The 16,072-nt window shown below is 35.9% G+C and overlaps 1 protein-coding gene across 1 annotated transcript; it reads right to left on the bottom strand.

Moving 5' to 3' along the window:
* Positions 1–8,266: 8,266 nt before the first annotated feature.
* Positions 8,267–14,745, bottom strand: FABP12 (fatty acid binding protein 12; the record flags this gene model as incomplete). Its single annotated transcript, XM_084229297.1, has 4 exons — positions 8,267–8,341; positions 10,792–10,893; positions 13,264–13,436; positions 14,673–14,745. The coding sequence occupies 4 exons, from the start codon at positions 14,743–14,745 to the stop codon at positions 8,267–8,269; spliced, it is 423 nt and encodes a 140-aa protein (XP_084085423.1).
* Between the last annotated feature and the right edge of the window lie 1,327 nt (positions 14,746–16,072).

Below are 16,072 nucleotides of genomic sequence, written 5' to 3'. Positions count from 1 at the left end.
AGTATTCTGCTCTCTCCTAAATTCTCAGAATTTCCATGGTAATCTACAGAGAGTTGTACCTGAGGAACCCAGACAGGAATAAATTCCTGAGCAATGATAGTAGGCTTCCACTTCCTGGCTATGAAGGAAGTTTTGAAAACTAGAAAAACAGATAAAGAGCAGTAGTTATGGGATTAACAAGTATTTGTCCATCTACCCAGAGTTGATTAAAAATTTATCAGAATTAATCTTACGAAGACTAATATAAGGTTGTTTCCTGAGTACTTATTGTGTCAAAATACTATATGCCAAATGATATTGGAGACTATGGAAGGGTTTTAGAAAAACATGGCAGTCATTGGCCCTACCTGAACCTACTGAGTCAAAATTCCTAGGATTAAGCCCACAAATCTACATGTTTAAAATTGCCTTCAAAAGTTTGAAATAAAAAAATCATTGGACTAAGAATTTAGTCATCTTAACCTCACCAGATATTTTCTCACTTTCGCTTCAAAACAAGGAGTTTCCACTGTAGAAATGACAACAACAAACATCGAATGACTACATGGTTGTTTTATCTACAAAATAGGGTAATAAGACCTTATCTCTCAAAAGGTAGGAACTGCATCTGATTTCTTCCTGTCCCTCACATTTATAAAACCTGTCATTCAATTACTTAGTTTTCTCATCAATCATCACTGATGATTCATTTCTGTTTCCTGGTATTTATACTACCGTCTTCCCCAAAATTCCCTTCTCTGTTCCATTTTTTCCTTTACCAGCCATCTCCTCTGTGAAATTCTCCTGAATTGCTCCTGCACTGAATTTACGCCCTCTTTTCTCTGAACTCTTGAAGCATTTGAGGTCCCAGAACTAAGTTCACCAGAGGCTAATTGTTTTCCAATAATAAGCTTTCCAAAGTCTGTGTTATTATGCCTACCAAGAGAGCAGGAATTGATTTTGAACAATGCCATCTACACTATCACTTCAGAACAGTTTTATAACCCCTCTAATATACATGCTCAATCATCTTTCATAGAATAGATCTTTTGAAAAGTCTACTATGCACAGACTTAAATCAGTCTCGAATAGAGCTGAACTTAAAGGAATTTGACTTTGCTAAATGTAGTTAACTCTTCAGTGTCTAAATTGCTGAATTATTAGATTTAAAAAGCATTTAATTATTTCTGAAGAACAAAGAGATTTTACCTAAACTACAAAAAAAAAAATTGCTAAGTTGAAATAACCAGCTTATGGCTTTCAAAGGAAATAAACATGCTTGAAATATAATGTGGAGTGTAGAAAGAGGGTTATATTCAACATATCAGCTTTTCCTAATGTGCCCCACTATGGGCAGGAAAGATAGGTTGTAGTTTTTTTTTTTAAGATTTATTTACTTGTGCATGTAATCACTGCGGTACAGGCCAGAGGTGTCAGGGGATGAGAGGATTCACCAGAAACAGAGTGGGGAACGGAACAGGCGGGCTGACTGAAATACACTGCTGAGGGGAGCAGCGCACTAGTCAGGAGAGGTCTGCTGTGCCATGTGGGTCACCTCCCTGGCCTGGAATTGAATTCATGCTGCAGTGGCTGCAGATAGCTTCATAGTGCTGATGCTTAACCTCAGGGAGACCCCCGTTGTATTTTTGACATCAAAGGAGGCTGTCTTTAACTTCCTCAGAAAACCATACCACTATTTAATCAGGGCTACCTGATAAATTATATCCAAAGTTCCTGGTCAGATTTCTCTTTAATGCATTATTGTAATAAAAAAAAAACCCTAGTCTTAATGTTTGCACAAGATAATGCTTAAATATTATCTAGTGGTCAGTTTTAAAATCACTGTTTTTTTTTTAATTATTTTTCTCTTATTTTAAATTCAAACTGGCGAGTTTTGTGGCATTTGGCTTTGAAATTGAAAAGAAAAAATTAATCTTCTAAATAGGCAATTGAATGGAGAAAGTCTCTGGAAATATGGCAAAGAGAGTCCAGATTTGAAGACCAGCAAGTGAACCCTGGTGTCTCTCAGGCATTTTTCAAAGTGTTGCTCTCTCCATATTCATGGTATACCTGTGTAGTAGGGAGAAAGATATCTCATACATCATCCTAAAGGATCATTGTTTTCTAGTGGTTCACCATGGACTTAATTTTATCCTTTTCTATAATTGCTGGAATAACTGACCATTAATGAAATTTGCATTAATTTCAAAAATTGTTTGATCCCATAATAGGTTTTCTTGACCCATTTGCCTGACATTGTTTGTGTGTCCTAGAGTGTGTGTTCTGTAGGAGAGGAAGGCAGGAAAGGGTGGGGACTAGGGAACAAATAGAGATTTAAGAAAGCAAGCAACATTAGAAATATTCCACTGGCCATGAGATAACAAATTACTAGAAAACAATCAAAAGGTTATATCTGGCATCATTGTTTATCTTTTTTTAAGATTTTATTTATTTATGCATACAGGAGCTGGGTTGTAGGCCAGAGGTGCGGCAAGGGTAGAGGTGTGTGAGAGGATTCACCAGAGACAGAGTGGGGAGCAGAACAGGTGGATTGACTGAAGTACACTGCTGAGGGGAGCAGTGGGTGAGACAGGAGAGGTCTGCTGTGCCATGTGGGTAACTCCCTGGCTGGGGATGGAACTTGTTTTGCAGTGACTGTGCATAGCTTCATAGTGCAGAGATAAACTCTCCCCTTGCACCACCAGGGAGGCTAGTATTGTTCATCTTAAAAATATTCTACAGTTCTAAAAAATTTATTGGAACCAAAGGTTTGGTGTGGATAACAAACCCATCAATCAATAGAAAATATATTGAAAGTCATTTGGTGAAGGAAATTCTATGGGGACTACAGCTGAGGGGGTGGGGGAAAGCAAATATTGTTTAAAACTGAACAGTGGTGTAAAAAATTTTAAAAAATTAATAAAAAAATATATTGAAAGTCAAAGGATCAATGTAGGGCTACAATTGCCTTCACACCTTTGCCTCATAAGTCCCTCCCACCACAATATCAATATTAAAAATTACTTTTTTATAATTTTAAATATTTTTGTTTTTCTGTTTAAACAAAATTTAATAAATTTTTATCTGCCTTAAATTTTTTCCTGATATGAGAAAAAATTTAAAACATTTTTATGACCTTTCTGATTTCATTTTTTTCTTATGACTTTACAAGAAATTAACATTTACATGGGTCTCTAAAAATATTCGGGTTATATGCACTGTGCTACTGTGACTAATAGATAAGTTGTCCTTTAGCAAAAGTTCTAGGTTATCTGCTTCCTAATTAACAAAGTTTTAGATTGAAGGCATTAATTGCACTAACAAGTCAGGAAGAAAGCAAGCTATCTAACTACAGTAACACTGCATAGGACCAAAGGCCATAAATAAACTGAAAAAATTAAGTTATAGTACATGGGCAGAAGACTGCCCTTAGGAAATAGAGTTTAAATTTTAATGCAATTGCAGACCTATGGAGTCAAAATAGGAATATTTCTTTTAAATTATTAAATATTTCCAGTCTCAAAATTAGCCAGTAATGTTTGAGATTAATTTTGGGAAAGATTTTAATTTCATCTAATGGTTTGACTCTAGAATGACCAACTATTCCTTGCATTGGTTTTGCAATATTGCATATAGGCAATTTCACCTCCAAAATAGAATTGGCCAGCAAATTTATTTCTTTCAAGTCTTGGGGACCTGCTCTGAGCAGAGACTGGACTGACAGTTTTATGTATAATAAGTAATTAGCTTCACAACAACTCTGCAGTTTGGTTGCAATCATCATCCCATTCATTTTTAAGTTGGAGGCATAGAAATATTTAGCACCTTGATCAAGGGGACCCATGTACATGGTACTCTGCTAAATTACATCAAAGTATTGATTCGCATCTTATGACTTTACAACACTATGCAGTTAATTTTAATTGATTCTCTTTTTATGTAAATCACCTACATAATACCACAAACCAGACATTGAGAAGGGCGAATGAGAGGACGGTGGATTAAAAAGATAAATTAGGTTGTATTCTCTCTGTTCATGTAATTTACAGATATATTTGTTATGACTAATTGAGATGTTTTATATTTGCACTAGTCCGTGCTTGGAATATACATTTTGTGTCCACTGTGAAAGATGGCACAACGCCTGGGATAAGTCAACGCATATCGAGGTAGCATGGACTCAGAGCACTTTCATGCTCCCCAGAGCTCAGTCAGTTATTCCAGAAATGAAATCTTTACAGTTTTGTCTGAGAACAATAAGAAGAGAGACCCTGCTGAAGTAGGAGTCACCTCAGTAACCCGCAGTCACTGATGACTCCCCTTGTCATCTGACCCATCAGCTTTCCATCCCCACAGGACCTCACAAGGCTTGAACTCATCCTGTGTTAGAAGGTACTGGGCTTAAAATAGTGCTCTTACTTCCAATCCTGGCTTAAAGGGGAGCTCTTGAAGACAGAAAAACTTTGAAGAGCCAAAAGGGAGGAAATGGCGTCATTTGAGGACCCCTAATGGGAGGTGTCCGAGGAAGAAGTGGAACAAGGAAAGGGCTTCACTGTGTCTCTCAAGTTCTAGACCTTTTCTAGCCCCCTCCCCCTATATTCAGAACTGATAATATGTGTATCTAACTGGGCTCAGAGTTAATCTACTTAATAATAGCTAAACTTTCAGTTTTACATATATACACACATACATATGTCTATACTTAGCTATAAATGGTATAAACAACCATTATTGCAATAAAAAAAGAAAAATTAACAATGTTCCCATTTCTTTTTAAAAAAATTTTTTTTCTTACATTGTTCATTTTTGTATAGTAATTTGTTGTTCCCGTTTCTTGAAAGACATAACTTTCTTCAGTTAAAATAGTTAAAATTTCAAATACTGAATATACCATACCAAAGATAAATAGTGGAGAGAAAAGGCAAGAAAACCAACACCCCAACAATCTTGTAGCCCCTTCTCATAAAGAACATAAATTCCAAAAGCCCCTTCTCATAAAGAACATAAATTCCAAAAGATGGGGAGGTCAGAAATATAGGAAGCTTGGGCCTCCCTGATGGCACAAGAGGTTAAGATGCAGCACTATGAAGCTATCCACAGCCACTGTAGCACGAGTTTGATGCCCTGCTGGCCAGGGAGCTACCCATATGGCGCAGGAGGAAGCTACCCTCCTGTCTCACCCGCTGCTCCCCTCAGCAGTGTATTTCAGTCAATCCGCCTATGCTTCTCCCCATTCTGTTTCTGGTGAATCCTCTCACCACCCACACCTCTAGCCTGTAACCCAGATCTTGTATGCATAAATAAATAAAACTTTAAAAAATAGAGAAATATGGGAAGTTTTAAAAAGCAAAATAAAAGGCAATTGATCAGATATCAAGGGCATATTAAAAAAAGACACTGCTTAAGTGAACTTTTATATTGATCACAGCACCATCTTGAGGAAAGCAATAGGAAATACTACTTCATGTGTGATAAGAGTCCATTTCACTCCCTCATTTTATTGTTTATCATTTCCGTAACACTTCCAGGTATACCCAGCCCTGTTCCAGATCTTGGGATACAACATCATTGTTCACACCAAAACTAACAATAGCAAAATCCCTGCCCTCTTAAAGATTGTTTATCAAGAAAAGGAATTTTGTTTTTAAATAATATCTAGTTATAAGTAAATGCATTTTATAGACTTTGAAAAAATACTGTAAATAATTTAAAGGAAGTCTTTGAATAGAAAGTAAATATAAAGATGAACAAACATTTTTCATTTTAAGTGGGTTTTCATAGTAGGTATTTGCATAAATCAAGGTTTTCCTGTAATTCTCCATGGACACTCACATATTGTTAGGAAAAAAAATGAAAAAAATAAAACCCGAAGTGTTCTGCCTTATCAGTTTTTCAGGAATGAGGAATTAATCCTCCCCAGTGCTCCACCCCCAATTCCGGCTCTAGTAGTTTAGGCTTCTGGAGGCTCACAGCTGCAGCCCCATACTGGAATTAGTATACCCCTATATCAGTTATTGGGCTATGGGTGACTCTTCCTCCTGGATGGTGTCTAAACTTGAGTGAGGGAGTTTCCTATACCAAAAACATGTTCTTGTCTTCTCTGCTTCAGCCTCGATAGACTATTGCTATGTCTTCCAATTCACTAATCTTTTCTCCAACAATTTCTAATCTGTTTCTGATTCTATCCAGTAAGTGTCCATTTGAATATTATACTTTCACTTGTGCATTCCATCATATTTATATGTCTTATGGTGATCTTAATACCTGTGCCTGCTAATTCCACCATCTGTGACATTTTGTGTCTCTTTCTATTAACAGATTTTCTTTTCTGATTATGGATCTCATTTTCCATTTCTAGGTCCTCCCTGGTGGCCTAGGGTTAAGGCTCAGTACCATCACTGTTTTCTATCTTTTTCTTATCACATTTAATGATTTTGATTGAATGAATGGACTTTATGAGTATAAAAGTTTTGAATGCCTGAATATTGTCTTTCTTTAAAGAGTATTGGTCATTGTTCTTATAGGTGTTTAAGTTACTGGTAGATCAGTTTAAACTTTCCAAGTTTTGTTTTTAGAGTTTCTTAAAATGAGTATAGCCTCACTTTTCCACTATGAATAATTTAGTCCTAGTATCAAGACAAAAATTAATCCTCTGGGCTCTCTTTGAATGCCCCGGTTGAATAGGAAAGCTCACCTTTCCTGCTGTCCAGGGCTTAAACAATTCCTTGCCTGTATAAGCCCAGTGAATTGTTTAGTTTACAGTCCTCTGATCACTCTTTTCCAGCCTCTGCCTTCTTTCTATGTATGTGCAGCAAAGACTTTTTCCAAGAATAAAAGAGCTCTTTTTCTGTGGATCTTCTCCAGAATTCTGTCCCATATGTTTCAACTACCTCAAGCTCCCTACTCCTTAATTCAGTGAGGTCACTGTTCTCTTCCTGTGATCCCCTCCTCCCGCCCATTGGGGAACCCAAGGCAGAAAACTAGAACAACGATGAGGTTTCACCTCAAATGTTTCCCTTCTATGAGACATCACAGTCCTATGTATATTCCCTGTTCTTCACTAAGTGAAGATAGCTGCTTCATATATTTTGTCTAGTATTCTAGCCAGTTATGGTGTAAGGTGTAACAAGGTATAGTGTAATAAGTCCAGCCCTTGTTATTACATCATTTCTAAAAGCAATGTTCCAAAATTCCTTTATATCTCTCATCTGTACATTCAGTTCAGTGTGAATACAAGCTCACTTCAATAATATCTGAGTTCCTAACAAGGAGAGGGCATAGTTTTCTCCCTTTGATGGTCATTAAGTAATGGGATTGGAAAAAGGGAATAAAGAATGGAGAAACGATGGCGATACCTATCAGTTTCACAACATACCAGCTTGCTATACTTCTTTATTTGTATAGGAAATGATAACTCTGGAAAAGAAAATAAATGAAGGACACTATCACAAGGGAAGAAAGTGAAAGCACAAAAGCAACAAGATAAATGAAAAAAATAACTGAGCAAGCCATTGTTACAACCTCTAGATTACAGTTGATTCTCGCCAATGGTTAACCTATTACCTTCCCTAAAACGGCCTTGAACAAACCTCCCAGCACTCGTTTTGAGTTGTTTCCTATTGACAAATGAATTGAAGTGATATGAAGCCTCATAAAACTGTTCCACAAGAACAGCACCCACATAATGACAGCCGGTTTCAAAGGAGTCAGGAAAAACAACTTTCCCAGATAACAGGAATAAGTGGGTTGTGCTGGTCCACAGAAAACTCACTTCCTCCTACCATGCACGCTGCTATAAAAAGCTAGCTGTGGCCAGAAAATTGAGACAGTTTCTTTAAGACATGAGTCCTGTAGCCTCAGTTTACCAGCTTTCTGAATAAACCTCACTTTCCTAATCCCAGACCTTGTGTCTTGTGATTGGCTTATGAGTGGTAAGTAATGTGCTTTCCTCACCAAAAGGAGTTAGAATCTAGATTCAAAATTATGTTGACCCAAGCTGATCAAAGCCAGTCACATATTTGCAAGTTGGGAGTTGACCAGGATTTTACATTCTGCACGAGGTAACAGACAAAATAAAGACTGCCAAATCAGGCTGTTCCATCTTGCATGTAGGAGCTGCTATTTCTACATTTGATAAACTTGTGCTTTAATGCAAGGGTCACTACACCACCACCAAAAAATAAACAGAAGGTCCCAACACTTTATTATAGACACTGGAATGATATTTATAAAATTCTCGAGTTTTATTTAAATGAGCTCAGCAGTTTGAATCACAGTTTGGGAATACTTAAGAGTTTGAGACTGGATTAGTTTTCACTCTCTCATATGTCCGAGTGCTGATTATGCTGTTCACAGTGCTCTCCTAGAAGGATAAGATATTTCAGGATTTTTGGTGAAACTGACATTTAGAAAAATGAAAACTGAGTACTATCCATATTTATACATTTCTTAAAAAGAAACCTATACAGACAACTATAGATAACAACTCTATTTGTTAATAGCAAATCATATATATTGTATATTTATATGTGTATATATATTTGTGTGCATATATATAAAAGTTTATTTACTGAAATATGACACCTTTGTTAAGATGTTTTAAATGCCTACCATTAATCATTTTTTCTATTTTACATATTCTATGTTTCTGAAATAATAACTTATACCAATGTAGTGTTTTGTGAATATAATGTGATAGCATTATATTGAATATATACACACACACACACAAACACATACACACATACTTTTTTTTTTAATCTCTTAAGTACTTTTTTTCCTTTCAAGATTTATTTATTTATTCATACAAGCACTGGGTATAGTCAGAAGAGCGGGAGGGTAAGAGAATCCACCAGAGCCAGAGCGGGGAACAGAACAGGAAGACTGACGAAATACACTGCTGAGGGGAGCAGCGGGTGCAGCAGGAGAGGTCTGTCGCGCCATGTGGGACCCTCGCCGCTGGCTGGGGATTGAACTGGCGCTGCAGAGGCTGCTGGCAGCTTTGCAACCCAGCGCTCAACCACTGCGCCACCAGGGGAGGCCCTTTACTTTTAATTCTCTACATTGTGAAGACAAGGGCAAACAACTTATTCAAAGTCATATAAGTCCTGAACCACAGAAATGGAAATCCACCTCCTTGGATTTTGAATCTAATAATCTTCCTAATCTTGCTAGTGAATGATAAAATCTGTTTAATGGCATATACTACTCAACTATAAGAAAAGATGAAAATGTGCTATTTGCCACATGTAAGAACCTCGACTGGATTTTGTTAAGGGAAATAAATCACAGATAACTGATGATTTCATTACTATGTGGACATAAAGAAATAAAGCAAATGAACAAACAAAATAAAACAAACCCTTGGATTCTGACAATAGAATTGGTGATATGGGAGGGAGAGAAAGGGGAAGAGCTAGGAAGGAAGGATCCAATGTACTGTGGTAGAAGATTACTAGTACTTTGGTGGTGGATGTGGTGTGGTAACATGCATTTGAAGAACCCATATTCTATCACATACACAGTTTTTGCAAACAAAGATCACATCAATTAAAAAAAGCTAATAAGGGATCCAAATGTGTGGACAGCAGTGAACTAGTGGGTGGTGGTAATTTATGAGACTGAAGAGATTTCTAGGAACTAGATGATATATTCTTTGAGGCTCAAAGGAGATGAGATGTTTACGTGTGACTGAAAGACATTTGAATGTTTAGAATGTGTGGACCACAGCATGGGATTTATGTTTTAAAAACACCTAACTATCTGTTGTAGCAATGGCTAGAAAAAGAAAAAATTCACATGGCGCAGCAGACCTCTCCTGACTCATCAGCTGCTCCCCTCAGCAGTGTATTTCAATCTGCCTGTTCTGTTCCCCACTCTGTCTCTGGTGAATCCTTTCAACCCCCACACCTCTGGCCTGTATCACAGCTCTTGCATGCATAAATAAAATAAATCTTTTTTAAAAAAAGAGAAAAGAAGAAATGAGGACAGTTTTATTTTTATCTCCACATGCTTTTTGCATATTCCCTTTGAATTATTTTCTATTATGTTCCAATTTGCTTTTTCCTTCATCTTGATGAACCTGTACTCCTAATACCTACAGTTTTGTATATGTGTATATTTGTATATTTGGGAGGAGGAGAAAAATTGAATCGTCTCTACTGGGAAGCCATCCCAAGAAAGTACATGATGACTCAAAAATGTATAGACTTTGGAATCAAGTCAATTTGGATTTTAAACCCAACACCTTATTTTTTTAAGTTGAATCTCAGTTTACTCACCTGTTAAATGAACCGATAGATTTTACTTCAGAAGATTATTGTGAGGATGGGGTAAAATGTATATGTTCATGGTAGCCACATAAAAGTGTTTTACTTTTGTCAACTCATTACTTAAGCATCACATTTCTAGTTTAAATTTCCTTTTCAAACTTTTGTTTGGTGATGAACTGAAAAACAGTGAGAAATTGATCCTGGCATATACCAGGAGATTAACATCAATTCCCAGTCCCTGATGAAACCTTTATTGCACAAATAAATGCTTGCATGGCTTATGCACAAGCCAAAGAACTAGGGAACATAATTTTTAAATTCTCTAAAGATTTCTAGTTCCTTGGTCCATACACATGTTATAATATTTGTGATCATACTTTTATCTTGCAATGTTTTCCACCCTTCTTATAAAGTAAGAGAAAAAGAAAAATTGCATTCACTTCATGTTTTAGGACAAGCTGTTTGAGTGATTACGTAGAGAGATTTTTTTTACAGTGGGTGAAAAAAAAAAAAAAACAGTGAGAAGCAGCACCTCACTTACCACCACCATTTTCCCATCCACTAGCTTTCTCCTTATGGTGGTCTCTCTCCCATCCCAGTTCTGATCCTGAATCAAGGAGTTATTATCCCAGGTTACCACACTCTGAAAAACCAGCAAGACATAAAAACAAATTCAGCCTAAATGATCAAACACTACAATTTTATCAGGTGCCAAATTCTTTTCAACTGTTGTAATACTCTCACAGTGTTTAGCATTCTATTCACTTTAAGACTTTGTCAACAGTAAATTTGTTGGCTTAGTCTTCTGGAAAAAATGTTTTATACGAGTGAAAACATAACGTTATCTTGAAGAGTAAGTAAAACTTTCTTTTTTAGATTTTATTGTATAGGTGAAGTATTCACTTTTTGCATAAAGAATCAAAAGTAAATTCAATTCTAAAAATCCCAGTTTGGATCTTAGTTATAGTGAGGTCAGATATATTAAAGCCACTTCTGTAATTTAATTTTACTTTAACTACAGATTTTTACATCTTAGTTAAGTTTTGGTTTTATTGTTGTTGAGTTCTTTAACATTCTTTATACCATATTTCTATTAAACTTGGGTTAATCGTGTGTCCAAAGCACCTGGCACAATTTTAGTTCAAACTTCCATTGTAACAATGTTCTTTTCTTTAAAGAAAGTTCCATTTTCTTTTCTTACCCCACAACATAAAAATAATCACAACAAGAACAGCATTATTGTTTGAGGCACTCTTCAAAGACACTTTCATATTTACACCAGGCAACAACAGCCTTATAACATAAGTACTAATATTTTCTCCTTTTGCAAATGAAAAGACCCACCCATCTGGCAAGGTTCAGAGGCTTGCCCAAGGTCACATGGGATTGATGGCAGAGGTGGGATTCACAGTCAGGCAGTCCAAAACCAGTCTGCATCTTTCTCCATTATATTATACACCACAAAATTTAGAGATATCTTATTATTCCACTTTACTGCAATATCATGTTATATAATAATTAGAACACATACTCTTCATAGCTTACATTTACACTGAGGTCAGCCTTCTACCAAAATTCTTTATTCTTCTGTCTTATGGCAGAGATTACAATTGCCATCAAATTTTCCTACTGCTCCCCTAGATTTACCTTTTATTTATTCTAGTAGATTTTATTAAATTTAGCCCATACATCTTTAATAAATATTTCAGGTTAAAACTCTTCTTCCACTTTATATGTTACAGGAAATTGAAGTCATATTATTTTGCAAGTATGTGTTAATGTGGTATAACAGTTCTTTTTACCAGGACATCACTCTTCTTATAGTTTAATCATCTTTGATTGAGTTCATTCATTCAAACAACAAATATTTATTGAGCTAATATGATGTAACAACTAGTGAGCTCTGTGGAAGAAAACAGAATAAATCCTGTCTTTGAGGCATTTATATTCTGGTTTGAGGGGACAAATAATAAATAATAAATGTAAATGATATAATTTATGTGTTCCAGTTGGAGCCCATAGATAAACGAAAATTGTATTTCACTTCCAAGGTGAGCAATTAAAATTTCCAGAGTTCTGTCCCTATATTATTTACTGAGGTGACCACAAATTTCAGATGTTCCAGCTACAAGGTAGTTGAACCATCTCCTTCCTGAGCCCCTGATAAATTAAGAGGAGTAGGTTCCCTACGTCTCTGGTTACCTGGCACCAGCATCTCCCCCGCAGAGACGTTCCCTTCTCCACCCAAACACAGAACATGTACTATGAGTTAGAAATAAGTACCCTTTGTGTTAAATCTTTGAGAGTTTGTAGTTAATGTGTTACTGTGGCATAACCTTACCAATGCCAGTTAATGCATTTTTTTAAAAAAGATTTATTTATTTATACAAGAACCGGGGTATAGGCCAGATGTGTGGAAGGGTGAGAGGATTCACCAAAGACAGAGCGGGGAACAAAACAGGCAGACTGACGAAATGCACTGCTCAGGGGAGCAGCGGGTGAGACAGGAGAAGTCTGCTCGCCATGTGGGTATCTCCACGGCTGGCGGGGATCTAACCAGCACTGCAGAGGCTGCGGACAGCTTCACAGCACTGCGCTCAACCACCTGTGCCACCAGGGAGGCCCTAAAGCATATTTTATTCTTTGTAATATTATGTGTGGAATACTGCTGCAAAATGGAAAGGTAGAAGTTTTGTTTCTGAGAGAACAATCTAGGGGAATAATTCTCAAAATATGGCCTGCTAAGCATCTGAATCAGAAGTGTTACATATACAATTTTCCAGAGTCCACCCTAGACATTAGAGTCTCTGGGGAAGGCACCTAGAAATAGGCATTTTCCACAAGCACCTCAGAAGATAGGTATAATTTAAAAATTGTAGATCCTCAGAACTAGGTTGTAGCCCAAAGTTTATCTAATACACATTTTAGATATGTTTCCTGTAATTTCTTACTTAGGATGATTCCAAATGAACATTTTAATAAAATGTACCTGAAAGGATGTTGAAGGCCTTACCTTCGTTTTATGGCCCCCCGGTGTGGTTTCCTCAAACTCTTCACCCAGTTTAAAGGAGATCTCATTATTTTTAAAGATGCTCTTGGTTTTTATAGTGATCACATCTCCTTCTGTGCTGATGGTCACAGTGGGTTTTGCCAGGCAGCCAAGTTTCCTGCTGGCTCTCCTTATTCCTGGAAACCAGATCAAAAGACACAATGGTTAAATCTGTAGTTGGCTCTGAGAACTCACGTTAGCTCTATAAGTCTTTGAAAGGAGGTTTGTGAGTTAAACAGATTCAATGGCAGATAAAGTTAAATATATAAAGTTAGTAATGCCACTGCTATATGTTCAAACAGGTTATATTTGCAGGAAAAAGAAAAACAATCTCTAGTGTTTATGTAGTGATTGTCATGTTTCTCTAGTCCAAGAGCTATTAATCTTGTTGGTTTGCAAAACCTTTTGCAAACTTGACTAAAGTTATAAACTCGCTACCTTTTAGAAAAAAAGAGTACACTGGTTTACATATAAACAACATACTTTGGCATGGATTATTTCTCTTTCTTCACTTATGTTCTTATATGTATATACATAGGTTTGTGTTCTCTATTATGTATTTTTAATTGTATTTAAATTCATATAATATAGGGATTATCTTGTAATGGTGAACATTTTACACACACAGTTTTATGAAATACATAGAGTATTTTCTATAGAAGTAACATTACAAAGCAGTACCTAAAAGAAGGTAAATTGGGGAAACTATAATACAGTTCCTGGAACTTATATTGCTAAACATGATGAAAAGATATGATAAATTGGATTCAGGCCCCCAAAGATATTCACATCTTAATCTCTAAAACCTGTAATGTTACCATATATGCCAAAGGGGATATTGCAGATAAAGTTGATTTGGGGTTTTAAGATAGGGAGACTATCTTATTCTAGGTAGATTCTAATGGTAATCAAAATTTTTCTTACAAGAAGCAACTTTCCCTATAAGAAGAGGAAGAGGGATATAAAAAGAGAATCAAATTTGACAATGGGAGCAAAGATTGGAATGTTGTGGCCACACATTAAGAAGTTCAGCAGTCATTAGAAACTGGAAAGCAAGATCTATTCTCAAGGACCATTAAGATTTAGAGTGTTTGTGAAATGACCATTTTATTTTGAGTCATAAAATCATTTACTATTTATATATGGCACATGCATGTTTTATCTTTTAAATTCATAGCAAATTACATGGGGGGCAGGAATAATGACCATCTCAAACTAATTTTGCATGAAACTGTATCTAGGGGCTGAATCAATACTTTTTGTTACATGTGGAAAATTAGTTGTTCCAAGATTAATCTCATTTCATACAGGGTATGTTCTTTGTACCATTGCTCCCATTTTCACTGGATATCATGCAAATAAACATAACTCACCCAGTTCTTTCATATATTCTTCAAAATTTTCACAAGAAATGGACTTCCAGGTTCCTTGGAGCTGATCAACCATTCTAAACTGATCTTTAAAAAAATAGCATTATGTGAATGAGTGTCTGATCTTACAGAAAAATAGCACAACATGAATGAACATTTGGTGTTCTCTGAAATAATATTGATAACTGTTTTTAATATCATTCTGGTAGATAGCTCAGAGAAGTCAGGAGAAAAATGTAAAGAACTTTGTCATCTTCCCTTAATACCATGTAAAGATGAATGCTCACTCAAATGTAAATAACAGGATAAAAATGGTAACATGGAGTAGTTTTCAGTAGGACTTGATATAATTTTTGCATATCTACTTTAGGCTCAAATTAGATGTTACAAATTCCATCTGGCTCTCTTCCCTGGAAACTGCCACACAGAACTGTGTAAGAACTTCTGTCTTTCCTTTCTCTGACCTAGGAATGAGGTAGAAAAGGCCAATTTACTGATCTTTGGAGGTCTTAGCAGTAGTCTCACTTGTGATATCTTGAACTAAAAACTGAAAAGACTTAATAGTTGTTATTTGGCATTTGAACCAAAAAGCTAAATTTAGTCAGAGAGAGAACTACTATTTTAAGCCATGTTCATAAATCAAGGGAAAGGGACACAGAAAAAAGGAACAAAAGAGATTGTGTTATATACACACATACACACACACACACTTATTAATGATGATTTCCCATATAAATCTCAATTTTCCATAAGTTGAGGGAGTTGCCATTGCCACTAAAACACCAAATATCTTCTTAGTAACTTCCCCTTTATCTAGGCTCTTTCCTCTTTCGATGTTAACTGTAGTAATCTCATGTCCACTGACAACTATAAGAAGTCAGCACAGAAGACAAGAAATATAGTGTAAACAAATCACTTAGATTAGAGAAGCTAAAAGTTGAACTAAGAACAAAACAGCCCTGCACATGTCATCAGTCTTTTTGCCTGGATGTCCATACACTGACACAGAGTTATTAAGAAAAATTAAATTTATAAAATTTTTAAATAAAAGAAAGGCTATATATTGTCTTACAATTCCCACTAAGATGTTAAAATTCCCAATATCTATGAATAATTGCAAAGGCATTTATTGAGGCCAATGTTCTTACTGATAATTATTCAACTAACATTTATGGAACAACCACTTTACTATATTTAACATGAAGCTAAGCAATTTTGTATGCACCAGTAATTTAATATCTCACCAATAGTTAGGAAAGTTACCATCATTTCTTTCTACTTGTTTTCCATTTTCTGAGTTAGGGGCTTAACTTTATGATTTTTTTTTTAACATTTGTAAAGCTATATCCATTCAAATTAATGGGCATGAGGCTGATGTCAGGAAATGATCCTCCACTTTGTTT

Source organism: Talpa europaea, assembly GCF_964194135.1.
Source record: "Talpa europaea genome assembly, chromosome: 3".
In the NCBI taxonomy this organism is placed as follows: domain Eukaryota; kingdom Metazoa; phylum Chordata; class Mammalia; order Eulipotyphla; family Talpidae; genus Talpa; species Talpa europaea.
The sequence above is the reverse complement of the archived record's forward strand: the minus strand, read 5'-3'. Positions and strand labels throughout refer to the sequence as shown.